This window comes from Euprymna scolopes, chromosome 19 (assembly GCF_053919585.1).
Source record: "Euprymna scolopes isolate OS-2025 chromosome 19, ASM5391958v1, whole genome shotgun sequence".
NCBI classification, from domain to species: Eukaryota; Metazoa; Mollusca; class Cephalopoda; order Sepiida; family Sepiolidae; genus Euprymna; species Euprymna scolopes.
Genome location: NC_136500.1, coordinates 102,163,069 through 102,185,289, shown reverse-complemented (window position 1 = coordinate 102,185,289; position 22,221 = coordinate 102,163,069). Strand labels below are relative to the sequence as shown.

The window sequence follows — 22,221 nt, the reverse complement described above, 5'->3', positions numbered from 1 at the left end:
CCAGAATTAGCTTCACACACTTGCGTCTGGAAGGTCCCTTCGTTTTTTTTGTGTGTGTGTGCGGGTGTGTGACCACACATGTTCCAAAATTGGCTTCACACGCGTGCGTCTGGAAGGTTCCTTTTTCTGTGTGCGGGTGTGTGTGTGTTTCAGAATGAAATTTGGGATTCTGTATTGATTCTTAAAGTCACTTTTTGTTGTTACAGAATAGTTTTTAGACCAGATTTTATTTTAGTCATTTATCTGGTGAGAATCACGTAAAAAAATTTTTTTGTTCTTTTTTTTTACTGCTTATTTTTCTTGTTTGTTTGTTTTACCTTATTTAGCGTAAACCGTTTCACAAAAATAGCAAAAATATATATATTATCAGCATTTCTTGGAAAGCGGATTTATATGTACTTTTTTTTTGTAAGGTTCTACTGTAGTTTTAGACAGGCTTTTTTTTCTTTTTCTTTTTATGCTGTCACGTTCTTATCGTTTTCGTTTTTTTTTTTTGTTCATTGAAGATTGCGTGTATATACGCACGTTGGGCGTTCACCAAATTAAGGCGGTTACCATAAATTTTAACAACATTTGAAGAAGGGTCACCATTTTGGTCGGTCCCCTTTTGGGGAGACCTCTGACGTTAGAGAGAGAACAAGAGTGCTGAAAAAGAACGGTTTTGGAAAAGAAAACATCAGGTTATAATTAAGTGCGACAAGACTTTAGGATTGATGATGTTTCCAAGATATAAGGTACAAAGAGGATGGTACATTTCTTTGATAAAAGTCATTACCCAGGGAAACTGGTCCGTCACGTGTTGATGCTTCTATCGTTTCTGCATGTCTGAGACAGACTTCTTCTTTGTATCTCCCTCTAGGACAGTCCTCTATTCCGATTGGCTGAAACCTCTGGTGACGTTGAGAGAAGAAAGGAAGGGAAAAGTAGAAGAGTAGGGAGAAAGAAAAAGAGAGAAATAAGGGAAGCATACCGTAGCAGCATCATAGTAGTAGTTCACTACAACCGTATATGAAAAATTATCACATTTCACTCATCAGTTGAATAATTAAGTTTACTTTTAAAAACAAACCAGCCGACAAATTTTCCATTTTTTTTATTCTCTTAAAGAATTACATGAGTTTTTGATTTAAAATATTTTATGTCTTCTTTATGCAATGAATTTCTTTTTTCAAAAATCTAAAAAAAAAAAAAAAAAAAAAAAATTCAACATTGAATGAAATAGAAAAAATTAATGTAGGTGTCCAATTTTTACAGCACAATATTTTCAAAATATGTGATTTCACTTAAACTGAAAAAAAATCAACGTGTTTTTTTTTTTTTAAAAAAAAGGTTTAAAATTTTTGACTTTAGATGTAAATTTGCACACAACTATTCGTTTCTTTTTGTTTTAAATGAGATTATTTTATGTATCGATCTTTTATGTTCAATTTCTAATATATAAACCTTAGGTGAGAAAATTAGTTATTTTCTTTTTAATAAACATTTCAAAATTGGGGGGGGGTAAAAAAACCGTTTGTCTAGAATATTATATTCGGTTTTTTGGAAAGAGCATCAAATTTCACATTGACTCTGAAAATATCTTTAAAATTGAACCAATAGAAAAATTTTGATAGATTTTTAAATTTTAAAAATTGAAAAAAAATTTAACTCGTAAAATTCAATTCATTTCATTGAATTTAGGAAAACTCGTCCCCAGAAAACTTGTTCCCTTTTGCTAGGTAGGAAAACTGGTCCCTTATTGAATAAACATCGATTGAAAACACATTTTATGACCGTTCTTGGAGAAGATATTGTCTTTAAAAGAGAATACACATCCCATAATATTTTTTTAAAATATTTTTACTTGTTTACTGTTGTTTTAAAAAAATTAAATCAATTTTTCTAAGTTTTCGTTTTCTACCTAGCTTTGAAAGTTTTTAGTGTTTCAACTTATTTTAAAGAGTTTATTTAGTTAAAAAAAACAACATTTTTTGTTCATAAGTAACACTCGACATTACTTTTTTTTTTAACTAAATAAACTCTTTAAAATAAAATTATTGGTGTTGACCCCATGCAATTCTTGCAGAACCGCGTGTGCTCTCGCCCAATTCTGCAAATATATAATTCCCGGATGCTATAAAGGCAGGACGCTGGGAAGCAGTCAGAGAGTGTTTTGCAGATGGTGCGTTGGTGGTTCTGGCGGTTGGATTGTTCTTTGTGACTAACCACGAATCTGCGAGAAGCGAGTTTTCTTCTGCCTTTTTTCTGTCTCCTTCTTCTTCTTTCTCTACAGTCATTGCAGCCAAGAAATTCCTCTCTTCTAGAGGTGGGCGGTGCAGGGCGAAACTGACTACATTTTGCTATAAGTTATTTCAGCTCGACTATGGCGAAGGTGCAGATAAGCAGTGATATCATCAAGTCTGACGACCTAGTCCACAAACTCCAAAATTCCATCATGACAAGTTTCAATAAAAAATACACGATTAAACCCGGATCTGAAACTTCCAACGTAGACCTCCACTACCATGTCTCCTTCTCCAACATCAGGGGTCTACGTTCTAACCTTCCAGAGGTTGAAGCCCAATTACAGGAAACTAAACCAGACCTTTTATTTTTAAGCGAAACTGGAATTGGACAGACTATTTCCCTAAATGAGTTCGTAATTAAAGGATACTCTAACCTAACTTCCAAATCTGACCCCCAAGATCGCCATGGGCATGGAATATGTGCCTATATAGAAGATGGCTTTCCATGTGGTAGAGACATCTCCAGAGAAGATCCTAACTTACCCTATATGTGCTTCCGAGTAGCACTAGCTCACACTACAGCATTTATATTTACTCTCTATCGCCCCCCATAACAGCCGAGTTACTATCTTTAAAAGCATATCTGAGAAAATCGACCAAGTTCTATCAGCATATCCTTCAGCTAACATTCACGTATGTGGAGACTTCAATGTTCACAATGTGGAATGGTTGACCCACTCAAACAAGACCGATGATGAGGGGAGATTCTGTCATGATTTCTCCATTGCTTATGACCTCACTCAGATTGTTCACGAACCCACCCGTGTGCTCGACAATGACGGCCAGTATGCAAGTCTCCTAGACCTTTTTCTCACAACTTCCCCTGAACTATGTTCAGTTTCCGTTCTGTCTCCTCTTGGATCTTCCGACCACTCAGTTGTATCAATTCCTATAAATAAGATAAAAATGAAATGTAATAAGTCCTCAGACGTACCTCTCCATCGTACAGTATATCGATACACTATGGCTGACTGGGATAGTTTCCGTATATTTATATCGGATCTTCCTCTGCATTCCATGTTTAAAAAGGATGTGTCGTCTATAGTATCAGACCTGACAGAATGGTTAATTGTAGGTATATACAATTTCATACCCTCGAAAAAATTTCAGCGAAAACCTAACAGCCAGCCATGGTTCTCTCCAGAATGTGCTGCTGCTATTGCGCACAGAAATCACTTTTTCCACTGCTTCCAACGTAAGAGATGTATGGAAACTAAAGCCGCTTTCAGGACTGCCAGCAACCATTGTAAGAAAGCAATAAAGAACGCAAGAGAGTTGTATGCTCAGTCCGTCAAGTCCAAAGTAGCTGAGCAGCAGCTTGGTTCCTACCAGTTTTGGCAAATAGCAAACAGAATCCTGAACAGAAGCATGTGCTCTATCCCAACTATCATCAATGGACCTGAGTTAATCTCGTCAGCATCAAACAAAGCCAAACTCTTTGCCAAGAACTTTGCAGCCAATTCTACCCTTTGCGACCAAGGCCGCCAACCCCCAATATTTCCTCCTGTATCAGAAAACACACTATATGATATACAAATATCTGTATGTGATGTTGCCAAGCTAATCAAAAACCTTGATTCCATTAAAGCAACCGGCCCTGACAGTATTCCAATTATAGTACTCAAAAAACTTCAACCAGAACTAGCACCCATACTTACAAAACTGTTTAAACGTTGTCTTAAGGAGAATTGCTTCCCATCACTCTAGAAAATCTCATCAGTTATGCCCTGTATTTAAGAATTCAGGTGATCGTTCATCCCCCTCTCAGTACAGGCCAATAAGTCTTCTGTGCGTCATGAGTAAGTTGCTGGAATCTGTGTTAAACAATATGGTTTCCGTTCTGCTAGATCTACAGCAGATGTGCTTACAGTTATATCTCTAGGATTATCGAATCTCTCGACAGAGGCAACCTTTCTAGGGCAAACAGAATCCTGAACAGAATGCTCTTGACATATCAAAGGCCTTTGATAGGGTATGGCATAAAGGTTTACTTCACAAGATTTCCAGCTATGGTATAGCTGGAAATGTCTTCTCAATTATTAAATCATTTCTCTCTGATAGGTTCATAAGAGTAGTTGATGGGCAAAAATCAGAAGCTCACAGTATAAATGCTGGAGTCCCTCAGGGGTCCATTCTGGGCCCAACTCTTTTCCTGATCTACATTAATGATCTTCCAAATCACATCCTTACATCATTCGTAGACATTTTTGCTGACGACACTACCATCTATGGTAGCACATCTAAAACAGTAAACGACCAAGTTCTCTCCGATTCTCTCTCCTCTGATCTTGATCATGTTGTACAATGGGGAAAGGAGTGGCTGGTTACTTTTAATGCATCTAAAACCAAGCTTCTATCTTTACATCATCAACGTTCTGATCCCCATCTGGCATCAATTAAAATGAATGGCTCTCGTCTTGGGGAGACCTCAAGTTTTGACAGGCTTCTGGGCTTGAGCTTTACTCCTGATCTTAAATGGAATACGTACATCAAATCTGTTGCCAAGGCCGCTGGAAAAATGGTCGGATCCTTCTATTGATCCAGTAGATATCCCACTGCTGATGCAATTCTCTATCTATATAAGAGCCAGATACGTCCAAGGATGGAATACTGTTGCCACATATGGGCAGGAGCTGCTAGAAAAGACTTGTCCTGCCTTGATAGGGTTCAAAATAGACTTTGTGGCCTGGTGGGAGATGTCCTTTTCTCTTCGCTGCAACCTCTATCTCACACAAGAGATGTTGCGAGTTTGTCTCTGCTTTATCGTTATTTTCATGGAAAGTGTTCGACTGAGCTTCAATCTATGGTCCCCCCTCGCCAAACTGTCACAGGAAACACTAGACTAGCTGAAAACATTATCAATAATTTTCCCCACTCTTTATCTGTGCCTAAACCTAAACATAGATTCCATGATCAAAGCTTCTTTCTTAGAACTGCACGCCTGTGGAATTGTCTTCCGTTTTCCTGCTTTCCAGCTGTCTATAATATGGTTGTCTTCAAGTCCAACGTGAACAAGTTTCTGATGAGCCGTTCCACTTAAGTTAACAAATTTACTGAACTTCCATTACTATCGATTACTATATTGTCCTTTTGACTACTCTACATGCTTTAACCCTTATCCTTGAGTGGCCTATTGGCCTTGATAAGTGGTGACGCCTATGTAAAAAAAAAAAAAAAAAAGCCGTTCTCTGGCGAGGGAGATGTTGTAGCGTTGCTGAAAAAAGTGAGACTTGTTGCACAACTTCAGCAGGTGGATGATATTGCGAGTCTCCTACCTTTATATCTGGAAGGTGATGGACTGGCCCTCTACATGGAAATGGAGGAGGACGATCACAAGAAGATAGACCAGATTGAGGCCCGATTAAAAGAGGTATTTACCAACAACGTGTTTGCAGCATACAGAAAAATAACTATGGTTAGATGGGCTGGCGAACGTGTGGATGTTTATGCCAACAAAATCAGGCAGTTGGTTGGATTGGCCAGGTTCACAGGAGATGGCCTAAAGAGACTCACGAAATTGACTTTCTTCACTGCGTCATCTCAATTGCTCTTCAACAGGCGCCAAACATCGAAACCCTGACCATGGGGGAGCTAATGTTGAGAGCGAGAATTTGGACGACAACTGGGGAACAAAATCAAGACATGGTTGTGGCCACATGCTCACCCAACAACAACAAGGCTAAGAATATTCCTGTTTTAAATGCAATGTTAAGGGCCACCTTGTGAAGGACTGTTAAAAACGTGGAACATGATGTTACCGGGGCAGTGAGAGTGGACACTGAGCTCGGAACTGCTCGGGAAATGAGCAAGGGGAGGACGCATAAGCACTAGTCTCCTTCCCCACCAAAATGCGGACCTGACGCTCCCGGTGACAGGCATCCATGTTGACGGGACGCAATGTTTGGCACTTATTGATACAGGATGCTCTAGGACGATTTTACATGCAGAACGATGCCAGTCGTGGAGAAAAACAAACGTGATTGTTGAAACAGTTGGTGGAATATCCCATGTGTATTTATGTATCAATTTGGAAATCCTAATTATCCATCTTCTAAAAATGATTTCAAGAAATTATTTCATATATGTTGTACAATACCTGTTGAGAGTATGTTAAATTGTTTCATATATGTATATAAATTACCCGTCCGAAGGTAGGTAAACATATTTTAAATATGTGTTGCAAATTACCCGTCGAATTACCTGTCCTAGAGAAAGTACAATTATTTCATATGTGTAATAGCCATCTGAGGATAGGTAAAATATTCTTTTGCTCTGAATAGCAAATGATACATACACATTAAAAATTCCTCTCTCCAAAGAATAACAATTATATTCAAAGTCAACTTAAATTTTCTCATTGTTAATTTGGTCCCGAGAAACGTCGGGTAGCCCAGCTAGTATCTTAATATTTTTTAATGAGTTGATTTCTTAATATCTTAATATTTTTTAATGAATTGATGTCTTAATATCTTAACTGAATTGGTGTCTTAATATCTTAATATTTTTTTAAAGAATTGGTGTCTTAATATCTTAATATTTTTTAATGAATTGATGTCTTAATATCTTAATTGAATTGGCGTCTTAATATATTAATATTTTTTAATGAATTGGTGTCTTAATATCTTAATATTTTTTAATGAATTGATGTCTTAATATCTTAATTGAATTGGTGTCTTAATATCTTAATATTTTTTAATGAATTAGTGTCATCTTAATATTTTTTAATGAATTGATGTCTTAATATCTTAATTGAATTGGTGTCTTAATATCTTAATATTTTTTAATGAATTGGTGTCTTAATATCTTAATATTTTTTAATGAATTGATGTCATAATATCTTAATTGAATTGGTGTCTTAATATTTTTTAATGAATTGATGTCTTAATATCATAATAATTTTTAATGAATTGATGTCTTAATATCTTAATATTTTTTAATGAATTGATGTCTTAATATCTTAATATTTTTTAATGAATTGATGTCTTAATATCTTAATATTTTTTAATGAATTGATGTCTTAATATCTTAATATTTTTTAATGAATTGATGTCATAATATCTTAATTGAATTGGTGTCTTAATATTTTTTAATGAATTGATGTCTTAATATCATAATAATTTTTAATGAATTGATGTCTTAATATCTTAATATTTTTTAATGAATTGATGTCTTAATATCTTAATATTTTTTAATGAATTGATGTCTTAATATCTTAATATTTTTTAATGAATTGATGTCTTAATATCTTAATTGAATTGGTGTCTTAATATCTTAATATTTTTTAATGAATTGATGTCTTAATATCTTAATATTTTTTAATGAATTGATGTCTTAATATCTTAATATTTTTTAATGAATTGATGTCTTAATATCTTAATTGAATTGGTGTCTTAATATTTTTTAATGAATTGATGTCTTAATATCTTAATATTTTTTAATGAATTGATGTCTTAATATCTTAATATTTTTTTAAAGAATTGGTGTCTTAATCTATATAATTATAAAACTCAAATGACCTTGTAACAAGTGATGTAACCCACTTTCTGGTTTACAACATCCGGTTGTGCATGCGCGCATAAACATTAACCCATAAGAACGTAGACAAATAAACACAAATCGCTTCTTTTGCAGATTTTGACCTGCATACTGAAATATTAACGCTATTATTTCGAAATTATTATTTAACATGGGAAGAGTGGTGGTGTTTTGCAACTATTCTTTTGTTATATAGAGGTCTTATTAGTATTATTGTTCTTTTTATTATTATTATTCTTGTTATTGTTCGTATTTCTTGTTGTTTTGTTATTAGGAAGTCTTATTAAGAGTGAATTCTTAGAGAGTCTTATTAAATGCAGTCTTATTAAGAGAGATGTTGTAAGAGAGATTGTTTGTGTTATTAAAAGGTTCATATATATATAATGTTCAGTAGAAGCTCTTAGAGTGAGGAGACAGTGTTCAGACAGTCTTAGTGTTCACGTTGTAGATATGAGATGTCGAGACGTGTATGTAAAGACATTTTAAAACACATGATATATATAAGGCATATAATGACAATTTTCACTTTACCTTTTGGTAGAATTACAACACAAAGACGACGTTTATAAAAACACATGATGGGTTTATTTCCATGGACTGGCCGGTGGCTTTGCTTTCAGGAATTCAAAGTTTCACATTCTATGTTTCAAAGGTGACCGTCTCGCTTCTAGACGTTCGACTCCCAACTCCAGACTATCGTCTGTCTTCCTCAGACTCCCTCTGACTCTCTCAGTTTCTCCTCCTTAACTCTCAAGTTTCTAACTATATCGAGAACTTCCCATTTTCCATGACGTCATACACATGTTAAAACATGTGTCTTCTTTCACGTGTTCTGGAAATGGGTGTCCAAAACTTTTTCCTTTGTTTACAAAAGGAGTTTTAACCTATATTCCCAGTAACCTATATTTCCTATATGTTAAAAACATTTTTATTAAATTATCCTATAGTTGTATTCCTTCAATTGAATTTCATAACAGAATTGACAATGCACATCCTTTTCTTAAAACTATTTTATCTCTAAGCTTAACAATGGTTTGTTTTACATTCCATTTGCTAATTCTCTCTCGTAATCTATTTCTAAACCTAAATTACGAGGTTCGAATTTCGTCTATTCTATTTCATTTTCATTTTAACTAAATCTCTCTATTTTTATACTTACATGAAAAGGGGACAGCCCTTATCATGTAACATCCCTCCCTTCCATATTTCACAAAAAAAAACGTACGCATTTTTAAATTTAGTACATTTTTTTTCTACATCTACACAACCACACGGCTAGGAAAGATCAGGCTAAAAAAAAAAAATCTCTTTCAGTCAGCCCTCCTCGGCCGACTTCACAATTATTATATTTTTATAAGATCAGAACCTTTCTGATCTTCTTGGCATTTACTTTTTGGGTGTAGGGTCTTTACCTATGATTCACATCAGCTACTTTCCAGCCACCCATATGCCGCAGACTAGAGGTTTCCACCTCCCTCGAAATGGACGACTCCCTTCGTCCCAAAAGTGTCCTGATCGTCTCTTTCCGCATGGTTAGTCTTATCAAGTATGGCTTTGGGTTTTTTTTTTCTATAACTATCTTATACGGGACATACCAAAGCTCATAACCAATCTTCTTGGTTGGCTTTAACTATCAAGATATACCTTTTTTTCTCTCATACAGATTCACTCGGATTTCCTTGCTTGGATTCTTGAAACTTCGACGACGATTTAGAAATATCACCCCTAACTAACTAACACCTTTTGCGCCACAACACCTTAATTGCGCACTAAATTCTATCTAATAGCCCGATTTTTTGTGATTTTTCTTCTCTCTCACCAGAGTTTCCAAGATCCAGCAGATATATCCCACATTCATGCGTCTCTACAAAAAAAATACAAGGTTATATCTTTCTTATGTAATCTACGGTATATTTTTACCTGACTCTCACTTCATTAAGCTATATGTGATTGCCTCGCGACTACCTATCATCGGTTTACTCGTCCCCTTAAGAATTTTCGTATTCTTTCCAACGCCTGTTTATTAATTAAGACAAGTCTTACCACTTGCTTGGACTCGTTACGTGCGACCAGCTTTTTTTAAGCACTTAATTAACCAGGTTCCCAAATTTTTCGAATAGGGGCACATCTTGTGCTTATAAATCCCTACCAAGTCACTTTTCTTGGAAAAAAATTATAGGATCTCAAAAAAAAAAAAAAAAATCAAAGGCTAAAAAAAAACATCTTTCTTACGGCTTATCACATATAAAAACTCTCTAAATACCCTTTTATGTAATTTTAATTCTTGTCCCCCTTCTAAAATTTTAACTGAATCTGTAAGCCAACCATTCGTCTTAACTAGTTTTATTTTCTCCTAGACTGTTTAAATCTAATGTATATTTACTGATAACTTTGAATTCCTGCTGAGAAAATCAATAACATTTACATTGAGTATAAATTTACAATATTGTTTAAAACACATTTTCAAAAGAAAATACCTTAATACATTTAAACATTTTGCAACAAAACAAAAAAAATAAAATAAAAATTCGTTACATTATACATTTCAAAAGTCCGTTGACACAAAACAAAAAATTGTCCCTTTTTCAAAGACCAGGACAATTAAAACACACTAAAAAGCCGAAAATATTCACAATGAGCAGAATTTTGATTTTCATTTCTGCATCCTTCTTTTTTGCTATAGTGTATTTTATTTACTAACTCTCTCAGTTTCTCCTCCTTAACTCTAAAGTTTCTAACTATATCGAGAACTTCCCATTTTCCATGACGTCATACACATGTTAAAACATGAGTCTTCTTTCACGTGTTCTGGAAATGCATGTCCAAAACTTTTTCCTTTGTTTACAAAAGGAGTTTTAACCTATATTCCCAGTAACCTAGATTTCTAATATGTTAAAAACATGTTTATTAAATTATCCTATAGTTGCATTCCTTCAATTGAATTTCATAACAGAATTGACAATGCACATTCTTTTCTTAAAACTATTTTATCTCTAAGCTTAACAATGGTTTGTTTTACATTCCATTTGCTAATTCTCTCTCGTAATCTATTTCTAAACCTAAATTACGAGGTTCGAATTTCGTCTATTCTATTTCATTTTCATTTTAACTAAATCTCTTTATTTTTATACTTACATGAAAAGAGGACAGCCCTTATCATGTAACACTTTATTGCAACTATACTGTCGCTATTTTCTTACAACTAAACAACTTTAACCCGTTGGCAAGCATAAGAACAATTGTTGTAACTACTACTACTATTACTGCTCTGTATCCGTCCCTTTTCCTTCCTTCTTTTTTTATTTTTTCTTTACATTTCTAGATACAAAATAGTTGTGTGAGAACGGTGAATTTGTTGACACATTTACTAATCTGTTTCAATATTAGTTTTATTTTATTTATTTAGGCTTTATTTTTTTGCTTCAGGTTTTATTAATTATTTTTTTTTTTCGATTTTAAGTTTCTATAACTTGGTTGAAGGATTCCAATATGGGTTTTTCATTCTTATATTTCTCATCGGTAGGTTCATGTGTGCTTTTGCTGCTAAATGACTTTCATCAGTATACAATTCGTAGGAAAATCATGTTTTTGGCGCGATTATTCGGAAAAATAGGTAACTTTACACAAATAGGAAGGACTTTTTTTTTCAGGTTTGAGTGATCCGTCCGTGATTTTTCATTTTAATATACTTTCGTAGAAATGTTTCTGTTATGTCAAAAAAAGCCTATTTTCTTTACGTTACAAGTGTCATGCTCATACATGAATTCCATAGTTAATATAACATACTGACCCAACGGGTCACGGGTAGTCTAGTATCTTAATATTTTTTAATGAATTGGTGTCTTGATGCCTTAATATCTTAATATTTTTTAATGAATTGATTTCTTAATATCTTAATATTTTTTAATGAATTGGTGTCTTAATATTGGAACCGTGTATGGGATGAATGTTCAGAATGATCGAAAATGTCAACAGTGGTTTGCAAAATTGTCGTCTGAAGAAACCTGTCAGATTGGTGATGCTTGGGAAGGCCAAAATCAGTTAATGAAAACACCATTAAAGATGCTCTGGAGGTCCATCCAAAGTTAACCAGCAGAGAATTAGTTCAGCAATTCAATACAACCCATGCCACTATCATTTTCATGAGTTAGGAAAAATTTTTAAACTTGGACACTGGGTTCCTCACGCTCAACAAAATCAAGGATTGACTGTTTGCATATCTTTGTTTTCTAGGAATCATTGTGAACCATTTTTGTTAAGAATTGTATCTCAAGATCAAATAATTACTTCCTTACAAGAATACCCAATGCAAAAGACAATGGTTTGACCGAAACCAAAGTCCACAATTTGTTCCAAAACGGACTACGCTGAAAGAAGGTTATGCTCTCTTTCCGTAGTTACATGAGAGGACTGATTTCTTATGAAGTACTCGAGTGTAAGCAAACAATCACAGCAGTAAAATATTGTTTACAGCTGGATGATCTAAGAACTGTTCTATCAAGAAACGGCCAGCATTACTCAATAGGAAGGTAATAGTGCTTGAGCATGAATATGCAAGACCTCATACAGCAAGTCATTCAGGAAAACTTGAGTTTCAATTGAGTCATTTTACTTCATCCACTTTATTCACAGTAGTCAGATGGGGCGATATCACTTGCTCCATTCAACTATCATCTTTTATGGTCCTTGCAGAATTATTTAAGCAATAAAATGTATTATGTTATCAGTTTTCAGATTTAAGAAGAATATCAGCTAACAGGCCACAGCATTGGGAGTTAATTTTAATGAATTATATCAAAATGGAATTTCTACCTTTAAAAAATTTTGGACATGCTGACGACCTGTTTAGGTGAATCTCAAAATTACTGAGCCTTTAGATGACATGGTAATTACTCTGAAAATGCATCTTCAGTGTTACAATGTAATTTGTATCTGTGATATGAAAAAGAATTTAAAATATCACTATTTTCAGTATGCGATGAAGTACTATCGTATGCAATAAAATAATAATACATTTTTTGTCACAAACTGGATACATTTAAGAAATATTTGCTTCTAAATCTTATGGCACATTCGCAACTAAATGAATTTTTATTTATGTCTGATAATACCTTTGTCAGCAAAAGGATTTCTGGATAGTTTCAAAAGAACATTAAGGAAGCCTTCGACACAGATGAATGGAGCATTCAAAAATATTATTTTATGGATATTTTAACTTTCTCCTCTCATTTTTTTAATCATCCTTTTATGAAAAATAAATGTCAAAAATCTACTCTAACAATAACAAATTTATACATTTAAAACTATTATAAAAATCTTTAGAAAGTCTATCATGTTTTTAATTTTCACTCTTTTATTTAGGAGCCGAGGAAAATGTGCCTATGAAAATGCTCGTGAGAAAATGGGACTACTTGTTAAACATCTTTGCAAGTTTCTCTACTTAGAAGAAGGCATTGAGAAAATTTTTGGAAAAGTGCGTGGAGGTGAGAAAAATTTGTTTTTAATTTGATTAGTTTTGCAAATTTTTTCAAATTCTATAAAAAAAAATTTTTTTTTTTATCAAATGAACCCCATTAATTATAATTTCTATGTAGAAAGATTTTTGCTTGTTTTCTTTTCAAATGTGTTTGATGTCTTCATTAATATCTTTCGATGTATATTTACCGTTTTGGGGGTATGGTTTTACAATTTGTCATGGTGCTGAGGGAGACAACTCTCGTTCATTTTTTTTCATCTCATAATTTAGGACGCTCAATGTTACATTTTTTATTAAATCCAAAACATTAAAAAAAGAAAGCTGCAACAAATTTGTTTTAATGTTGATAGCATTAATAATACAAAATGTAGTTTTTACGCGACCATTAAGAGAATCGTTTCTGTTTTCATGTCATGCTAAAACCAACAAAATAACAATATTTTCATTCGACGAAAACATTTAAAAAAAGAAACTGCTGCAATGTTTTTCTACGACTACTTTTTTTTTCATTAAATATAAATGGTATAGTAAGATTTAAAAAAAACAAAATCTTTAACATCACAAAAATGCGACAAAAGGAAATTATAATTCTTTTTCAAACAAAACTTTTTAATTAAACGAGGACAAAAATTTGAAAAAAAGGCTGTGGTGACTTTTTTCTTTCTTTTTTTTTTTTTTTACTGAACAAAGTTTATAATATTAATGACACCAATATATAGTTTTTAACATAAAAAAATAAATCGCAGTTTGTTTTTTTAAATAAAAATTACAATTCCTCTACAACTATCGTTGCATTTTCATTTTTTATAATATTAAAAACTAGATGTTGGTGTTATTAATGTTATAAGCTTTGTTACAGTATTAAAAAACAAAACAAAAAAAATGTCGCCGCAGCTTTAAAAGTTTCATCCTTGTTTTAATTAAAGAGTTTCATTCTTTTGTATTTTTTTAAGTATTATTAATGTTATCGACTTTGTTACATTTAAAAGTATTCATTGTAGCTTTCTTTTTTAATGTGTTGATTTAATACAAAAAATATCGTCAATCAAGCGTCCTAAATTATGAGATGAAAAAATGAATCTCTTAGTAAACGAGAGTTGTCTCCCTTTGTACAATGACAAATTGTAAAACAACGTTTTTTGTACTTTTACTTTATAGGAGTTAAACTTTGAGATATCATAGGACGACAATAATAATAATAATAATAATAATAATAATAACAACAATAACAACAATAACAAGATGTAAGAAATTTCTTTTCCACGCCCCAATTTTCCTCCTTGTAGAAAGCAAATGAAACTCCACAAAAAAAAACCATACCTTTAAAACTCAAACTTTATTCATGATGTATCAGTAAATGAAAGTTCACGGTAAGTCCTTTGCAAAAACAGTGACTGAATTTACTATCCATACGCATGGAGCCTTTAGTTTGATTCCTCTGTGGGAATGTTAGTTCGGGTTTCCTTTTAGATATAAAAACGGTGAACACGGTGTGAATGTTGGCGCCCAATACGCCATATTTTGGGGCCTCGTGGTCTCTGGAAGAAATAGTAATAAATTCCTATAATGAAATATATCATGCCAAACACTGTAAAATATCCTCATAGAGTAGAATAAGTTCAGCAATTATGTTGTCTCTGTATTTAGAGAAATGTCCTTCGTTCACCCACTGTTAGAGAATGGATCGAGAGAGAGAGAGGGAGGGGGTGTGTAAATTAGATTGAGACACGTAGACCAGAAGTCAAGATCAGCTGATCAGATTGCGTGTGAGTCACTTGATCAGGTTAGCCGAATCGTGGAGATTTGGTTTGGATTTAGAAGAGGACAGACGGCTTCATCTTGTCTCCTCCCCTTCACTGGAGGGGAGGGGGGACGCTGACATGTGTAGAACAGAACACCACAGGCCAGAGATTCACTTTCCATCTTCTGCGAGACATCTGGAAAGTGAAATAAACTATAAAACTAATTCCTTGTCTTGGAGTGATTGAATCTTCATCCAAAGCAGGTACCAGGTCTCCCCTCCAAGATGATATGATTCTAGATGGACCAACATCTAAGAAGCAGAAGGTATGTCTGAAAATATATGTACCACACACACAACGGCATATGAACAAATAGACAGAACAACTAGACGATCACACATAACATTAACTCTGACTAGACGATCACACACAATCCCATTTATGATACAACAAATATATAATATACGTCATCTCTTCTAATCCCTTATTAGAGATAACAACGCAACACCACTGCTTGGTGTCCATGAAGGTAAAATCTGGCTCTCTGAAACAGAGCGCTGCTGTTATGAGTCCACTATCTACCGTGTTCATTTACAAACTGAAAAAATAATATATGAATACAAATTGGCACCAAGACAAGATTTGGCGCATTCAAATTAAACCAATGACAGACCGGCTTACAAAGCATGTAGGCGGCCAAAAACAATATCGCAATTGTATGTGGAAAATTTCTCACACACTGCCAAGGAGGAGAGGAAAAAGTAATGGATAATCATTACTTTTTTCCTAATACAAGTTAATTAATAAATGGTCGGATAAACGACAAATAACAAGTTAATCCAATAAACATAAGTTTTAACTTAGACAATCTTATAATTTCAATATATTTAGTTTAGTTAAATTTATCAACTTAATATCGTTATTTGTTGACAATTCAAATTGAGATTCAAAATTATAACTTTAATTCAGTAAATTTCTTCATATTACACTGCCAAGGAGGAGAGGAAAAAGTAATGGATGATCATTACTTTTTTCACAATACAAGTTAATTACAATTTTAATTCAATTTTTTTATATTAATATATGTGTGCCATTGTCTGTTGTCAATCTTCAGTATAAACCTCAACTTTTCATGCATCCAGACATTAGCTAATTTCCACTATATGGACCGACCTGAGGAGCCTCATCCTTACAATTAGAACAAAACCACTCCCTTAAGGTATCTTGATGATTAACTCCTACACAGTTGAAGTGGTACCAGCTGTCACAAGAATCGCAGCACACCATTGGTGATGTTCCATCATTCGGAACATAACAGGTTAGACAGAAAAAGGGACCTCCTTCTTCTATAAACTCAGTTGATGCAATATCATCATTACCCTTAATTTCCAAGGGCACAAGGTTTTTTAAGGAACCTGTTCACACCCATCCTTAAGAATAACCGCGGAATGAACATTATTGTCGTTTCCCATAATTAATTTGATTATTTTACCAAGATTCCAGAATTGTCTGGTTTTTGAGCCTTAATAAGTACTATCTCTCCAACAGATAACTTGGGGGCACAATTGCTCCCGATTTTGACAAGAGGTAATCATTATGCCAGATACGATTGAATTTTTCAACAAATTTATTTCTCATTTCAACGGAATGTAATAAGGCAGTCCTATTTGGGGGGCCAGGACATAAGTCAGGATCATAATTATTAATAAGTAAACAAGGTTGATATCCTGTTTGAAGAAAATGATTCGGAGTTAAAATACTAAAGTCTTTGTCGGCAGAAACAATATAAGTGAGGGGTCTGTCATTTATTGCCTTTTGCACATCAGAAAGTGCAGTCAGAAATTCAAAATAATCCAAGTTTCTTCTGCCCAACAGTTTTCTGAAACATTGTTTGGCAGTTTTAATAAGTCTCTCCCAGGCTTCCCCCTGCCAGGCAGAGTAAAGGGGAATTGTTCGATGGATGATGTGTATGGATTTAAATTGTTTCTTCAACTCGTCCGATTCGAGCATGTTCGATAACAATATTCCGGATGCAACAAAAGATTTTGCGTTATCGGAATATACATGTGTGGGGATACCAAATAAATTGGTAAACCTCACAAAGGCTAGCATAAAAGAGCAGGTGCTCATATCCGTCAATAATTCCAAATGAATCGCACGCAAACTCATGCATGTAAAGAGTAATATGTACACCCCTCCAACTTTAATAGAAAATTGACTGGTGTAATCCACACTGACTTGTTTGAATGGGCAGACAAAGTTCACCTTATAAGCAGGTAATATCGACTCTGCAGGTGCCTTACAAGGCAGAGCATTTATTTTTTTACATACGGTGCAAGTATGCACGAAGGCTTTTACGTCTCCCCTGTGGGATCCAAACTCCAGACAGCCTTACTGAATTAACCCCCAAGTGGCAACAGTTAAGATGAGCTTCCTTAATCGCCAGTTTTGATAAATAATGATATTTTCCCAACAAAAGGGGAAACTTGACCTCAGAGGGCAGAATATCAGAATTCTGTATCCTACCTCTGATTCTAATTAACTCATCTTTATCAAGGAATAACCCTAAGGCAGTTATCCTAGGGGGAGGCACTTTCCCAGATGGTTGTTTCAAGTAACCTAATTCCTGAGGGGAAGCTTCCATTTGCATATTAGTAAATTGCAATAATTTGGCCCTATTAAAATTGTCAGCACTATGGTGACGTAACAAATTATAAAATTTCAACACTTTTTCTAAGACGCTGATTGCCTTAGATAAGCTGGAATTGTAGTACTTACCAACACAACAAACGCCCTCATGTTTGTGCCTTGTATAGGCATGCGCTACAACAAAACTTGGGTTTTTATAAGCGGAAGTCTCGAGGTTGTCAGGAATCTACAGGCGCATGCGCAAGAGAAGGGATTGAGATAGTGGTATAAAGGCAGGTCGAGTGAGAAGGTTGTGGTTGTTGTTGTCATTGGACATTACAGTGACGCGTGCGTTAGCATGTGATTAAGAGGCGGTTTATTTTTGTGTGTCAAGTTGTGCACCTCGGTAAAGGTCATATAAATCGTTCACCTCGGTGAAGGTGAAGGTCATAAGCTATTTCAGCTATTTCATTTTGTCTCTTTTCCTGAACAACTATGGCTGGGGCAAAGTTTGATTTAAAACTGATACCCGAATTCGACGGATCCACTTCTGTTGTCGACTGGGTCGAAAGGGTTGAGCTGACCTGCAACCTCTGTGAAGTAAAGCGGGTGCATACCGTGATTCCCCTGAGATTGGCTGGAGGCGGCCTAAGTGTATATCAGCAACTTAGTGCTGTGGAGAAGGCTGATATTACCTGTATAAAAAATGCTTTATACAAGGCATTTGCCATGGATCCCTGTATGGCCTACGAAACATTTGCCACTAGGAAGCTCATGCCAGGAGAAACCGTGGACGTCTTCTTTGCAGAGCTGAAGAAACTTGCAGTTCTATTTGGCAATGGAGTGTCAGAGCAAACACTGGCGTATGCGTTTGTGGCCGGCCTTCCCACCCATGTTAAGCAACTGTTGAGGGCTTCCACCAGCGTATCTGTAATGCCCATGGAACATTTGTTAGAACGCGCTCGAGCCATTATCAGAGATGAGGAGGACCTGAGGGAACCGGTTGTAATGATGGCGCAGGCAGCCAATGTTATATTGTTATTATTAGTAGTATTAGACGATACCACTTGTGCACGTATGTTACATGAGTTCTTATTAGTAAAGATATGAGTCTTAGTGAGAGTTCTTGTCTTATTACATATGATGTTGTATCTTAGAGAGAGAGATGTTGTTGTAATGACATTTTATAACACAGACATATAATAACAATACAATTTACCTTTTTGTACAAATCACAAACACAAAGATGAGCTTTATCACAAAACACATGATGAATTTATTTCTTTACGACCGGTCGTGATTTCCTCATTAAGAATTCAAAGTTTCACATTTTAGTTTCTGAAGTGACGTCTCGCTTCAGACGTCCGCCTGTCTCTGAGTTTTCTCACTGACCGTCTCCCCTGACTGTCTCCCCGACCAACTAACTCTCACTTCCTATATTGAGAAATCCATGCATCCCGGCCACGTGAGCAAAATTCACGTGTTTCAACATGCGCGACTTTGCACATTTCCGACATTGATTTCCCAATAACCTATTTTTCTTGTGTTGTTTCCACAAAGGAATTCAACCTACATATCTAATTTATTTAACCCATATTTTATTATCCACATTCTTTTAACAATTGAATAGTTTATTTATTATTTATTTCATCCGAATTAACAATTTACTGGACATTCCATTTAAACCTATTGTTCTTTAAAACTTATGTCCAGGGTTCGATTTCTGCTTTCTCTTATTTTCATTTTAACTAATCTCTATTTTTATACTTACATGAACAGGGGACAGCCCTTATCATGTAACACCAAGACTAATGCTGAAAAGAGTCCCAGTTTGAGACCCACGACCAATAGGAGATTTTTCTGCTGTGGCCAGCGAGGCCATATCGCAAGAAATTGTACTAACAAGGGGCGGGGGCGCCCGCGCTGTTTCCAATGTGGTAGTTATGGACATTTATCCCAAAATTGTGCGGGAAATGCATCAGGGGGCAGGACGTCAGCGCCGCCCTGTTCCCCGGACAAGATTTAATTGAGGCGCAACTGACAATAAATGTGTACGTGGACCAAGTGCTTTGTTCAGCTCTTCTCGACTCCGGGTGCTCACACACCATCATGAGTGCCAAGTTGTGTCGAAACTGGACAAAGCAGAACATCAAAGTAACCACAATAGGTGGCAATACGCAAGCTTGCTGTGGAGCCGGAACTGTCAAAGTCCACACAGACTCTGGTGTGGCCGCAAACATTAATGTGCTGGTGATGCGAGGGGATTTGCTGGGATTCGATGTACTGTTGAGATATGATGCTATTAAGGCACTGGGGGGAGTGGTTATCGGAAGAGATGGGACTGTGCGATTTTTGGAAACCCCAGTGTGTGCTGCAGTTCACATTGATCGGCCTGATTTTAATGTGGACTACGACCCTCACCAAAAAGCATGTACTGCATCGTGGAAGTGGACGGAAGGAAGGGCGCCAACCGAACTCAAGAATAGCATTGCAGTGTACTCGATACCCGACGAGGCCCGTAATGAATACGAGAAGGAACTTGAGGCATGGATCCAGGATGGATGGCTGATCCCCTACCCCAACAAGCTGGGACCACCCAAGGGTCTGATTCCCTTAATGGCAGTAGTCCAGCATAGCAAATCAAAAGTTCGTCCGGTGCTGGACTATCGTGAACTCAATAGATACATTGAGACGTACACTGCTGATGCTGACGTGTGTGCCAGCAAGCTAAGAGAATGGCACCAGAAGGGCTCCAATGTGTCTATAGTAGACTTGCGGAAGGCTTATTTGCAGGTGCGAGTGGATGAGACATTGTGGCCGTTCCAGACAGTGTGGTTCCGGGGTCAGAGATACTGCCTTACTCGGCTTGGCTTTGGGCTGAATGTGGCACCGCAAATCATGAAGACCATCGTAAATGCAGTGTTGTCCCAGGAAAAGACCACTGAGGACGCAACATCGGCCTATATTGATGATGTGTATGTCAATGAAGACGTACAATCTGCGTCATATGTCAAAGAAAAGTTAGCTCAATTCGGGTTGGAGTGCAAGGATCCCCGAACGTCTGAGGGATGGAGCACGGGTATTAGGATTGGACGTTTGCGGGAAAGACGATACCTTACGATGGAGGCATGGCAGTGAGATTCCAACCATCCCTGATGTTATTACGCGGCAGACTATTTTTTCCTTGTGTGGGAAACTTATTGGTCACTTACCAACGTGTGGCTGGCTCCGAGCAGCAGAAACCCTAGAGAGAGTTAACAAGGAGGATCCTGCCCGTGGAGAATGGTGTGTCGATGGGGACACTGTGAATGTGTGGGTTGACGCTAGTTCTTTGGCATTGGGAGTGTTATTGGAGCTACGTGGAAATGTAATTGAAGACGCATGCTGGCTGCGACCCGTGAATGATGCTCAACACATCAACCTGGCGGAACTGGATGCTGTTGTGAAGGGTTTAAATCTGGCACTGCAATGGCAGACAAAGAAGTTACACTTGTACACGGATTCTCTCTGCGTCTACCACTGGGTGTCCGACACTCTCTCGGGACGAACAAGAGTCCATACTAAGGCAGCCAGTGAGATGTTAATCTGGCGGAGGCTAAACACCTTGAAGAGTCTGGTATCAGAATATGACCTGTCGGTGAGTGTAATGCTCATGGCATCACACTGTAATCGTGCAGACCAACTAACCCGTGTGCCTCACAAATGGTATGAAGCTGTGAAGATAGGCGTGGAGTTCACTGCTCGATCTTGCGCAGTTGGCGCGATTAGCTCATGCCAAATACAAAGAATTCATGTGCAGAGTGGGCATCCAGGTATCAAAAGAACTTTGTATTTTGCGAGGCGTGTGGACCCGGCAGTGACAAGGGCGGATGTCAGGCAGATCATCAAGCACTGTCAGGCATGCCAGTCTATCGATCCTGCACCTGAGCAATGGTAGAAGGGGTGATTGGAAGTTGAGCATGTGTGGCAATGATTAGCGATGGATATTACCCATTACAGTGGTAAGCCCTTTCTAACCCTTATCGACTGTGGACCCACTCATTTTGCGGTGTGGCGGCAAATGACCAGGCAGGACTCAGAGAATGTTGTCCGCCAACTGTCATCTATCTTTTCTGAGCGAGGTGCGCCGGAAGAGATATTAACGGACAACGATGCTGCTTTTTGTAGCCACCAAGTTCGGCAGTTGTTGAATGAGTGGGGTGTCCGACTACGACTGTGATGTGCTCATGTGCCATTAGAGAATGGCATTGCTGAGAGGAGTCATCGCAGCATCAAGAGAATTGCTGCCAGAAAGCAATGCACCATTACGGAGGCCACGTATTGGTATAACATCACACCAAAGGATGGGAAGACACTAACAACAGCACCGGCCAATGCCATACACAAATACCGTGTTAGGATAAAGGGCATTGACACTGTCCAACCAATCGACGAGGAGAGGCATAACAAATACAAGGTAGGGGATCCAGTTTGGGTTAGACCCCCTGGAAACTGGTGCACCACCAAGTTCAAGCGAGGACAAATATCTGGAGTGGTCAGCCAGCAGTCGGTCCTT

At 36.4% G+C, this 22,221-nt stretch overlaps 1 protein-coding gene across 6 annotated transcripts in view; it reads left to right on the top strand.

The window, feature by feature from the left end:
• LOC145239861 (mucosa-associated lymphoid tissue lymphoma translocation protein 1-like) overlaps positions 1-22,221 on the top strand; it is a 754,570-nt gene that overhangs the window by 603,482 nt on the left and 128,867 nt on the right. For all 6 annotated transcript variants that reach the window (XM_080103424.1, XM_080103426.1, XM_080103427.1 and 3 more), the window contains exon 12: positions 13,182-13,303. In XM_080103424.1, the coding sequence (XP_079959550.1) occupies positions 13,182-13,303 (122 nt within the window). The remainder of the gene's footprint in view (positions 1-13,181; positions 13,304-22,221) is intronic.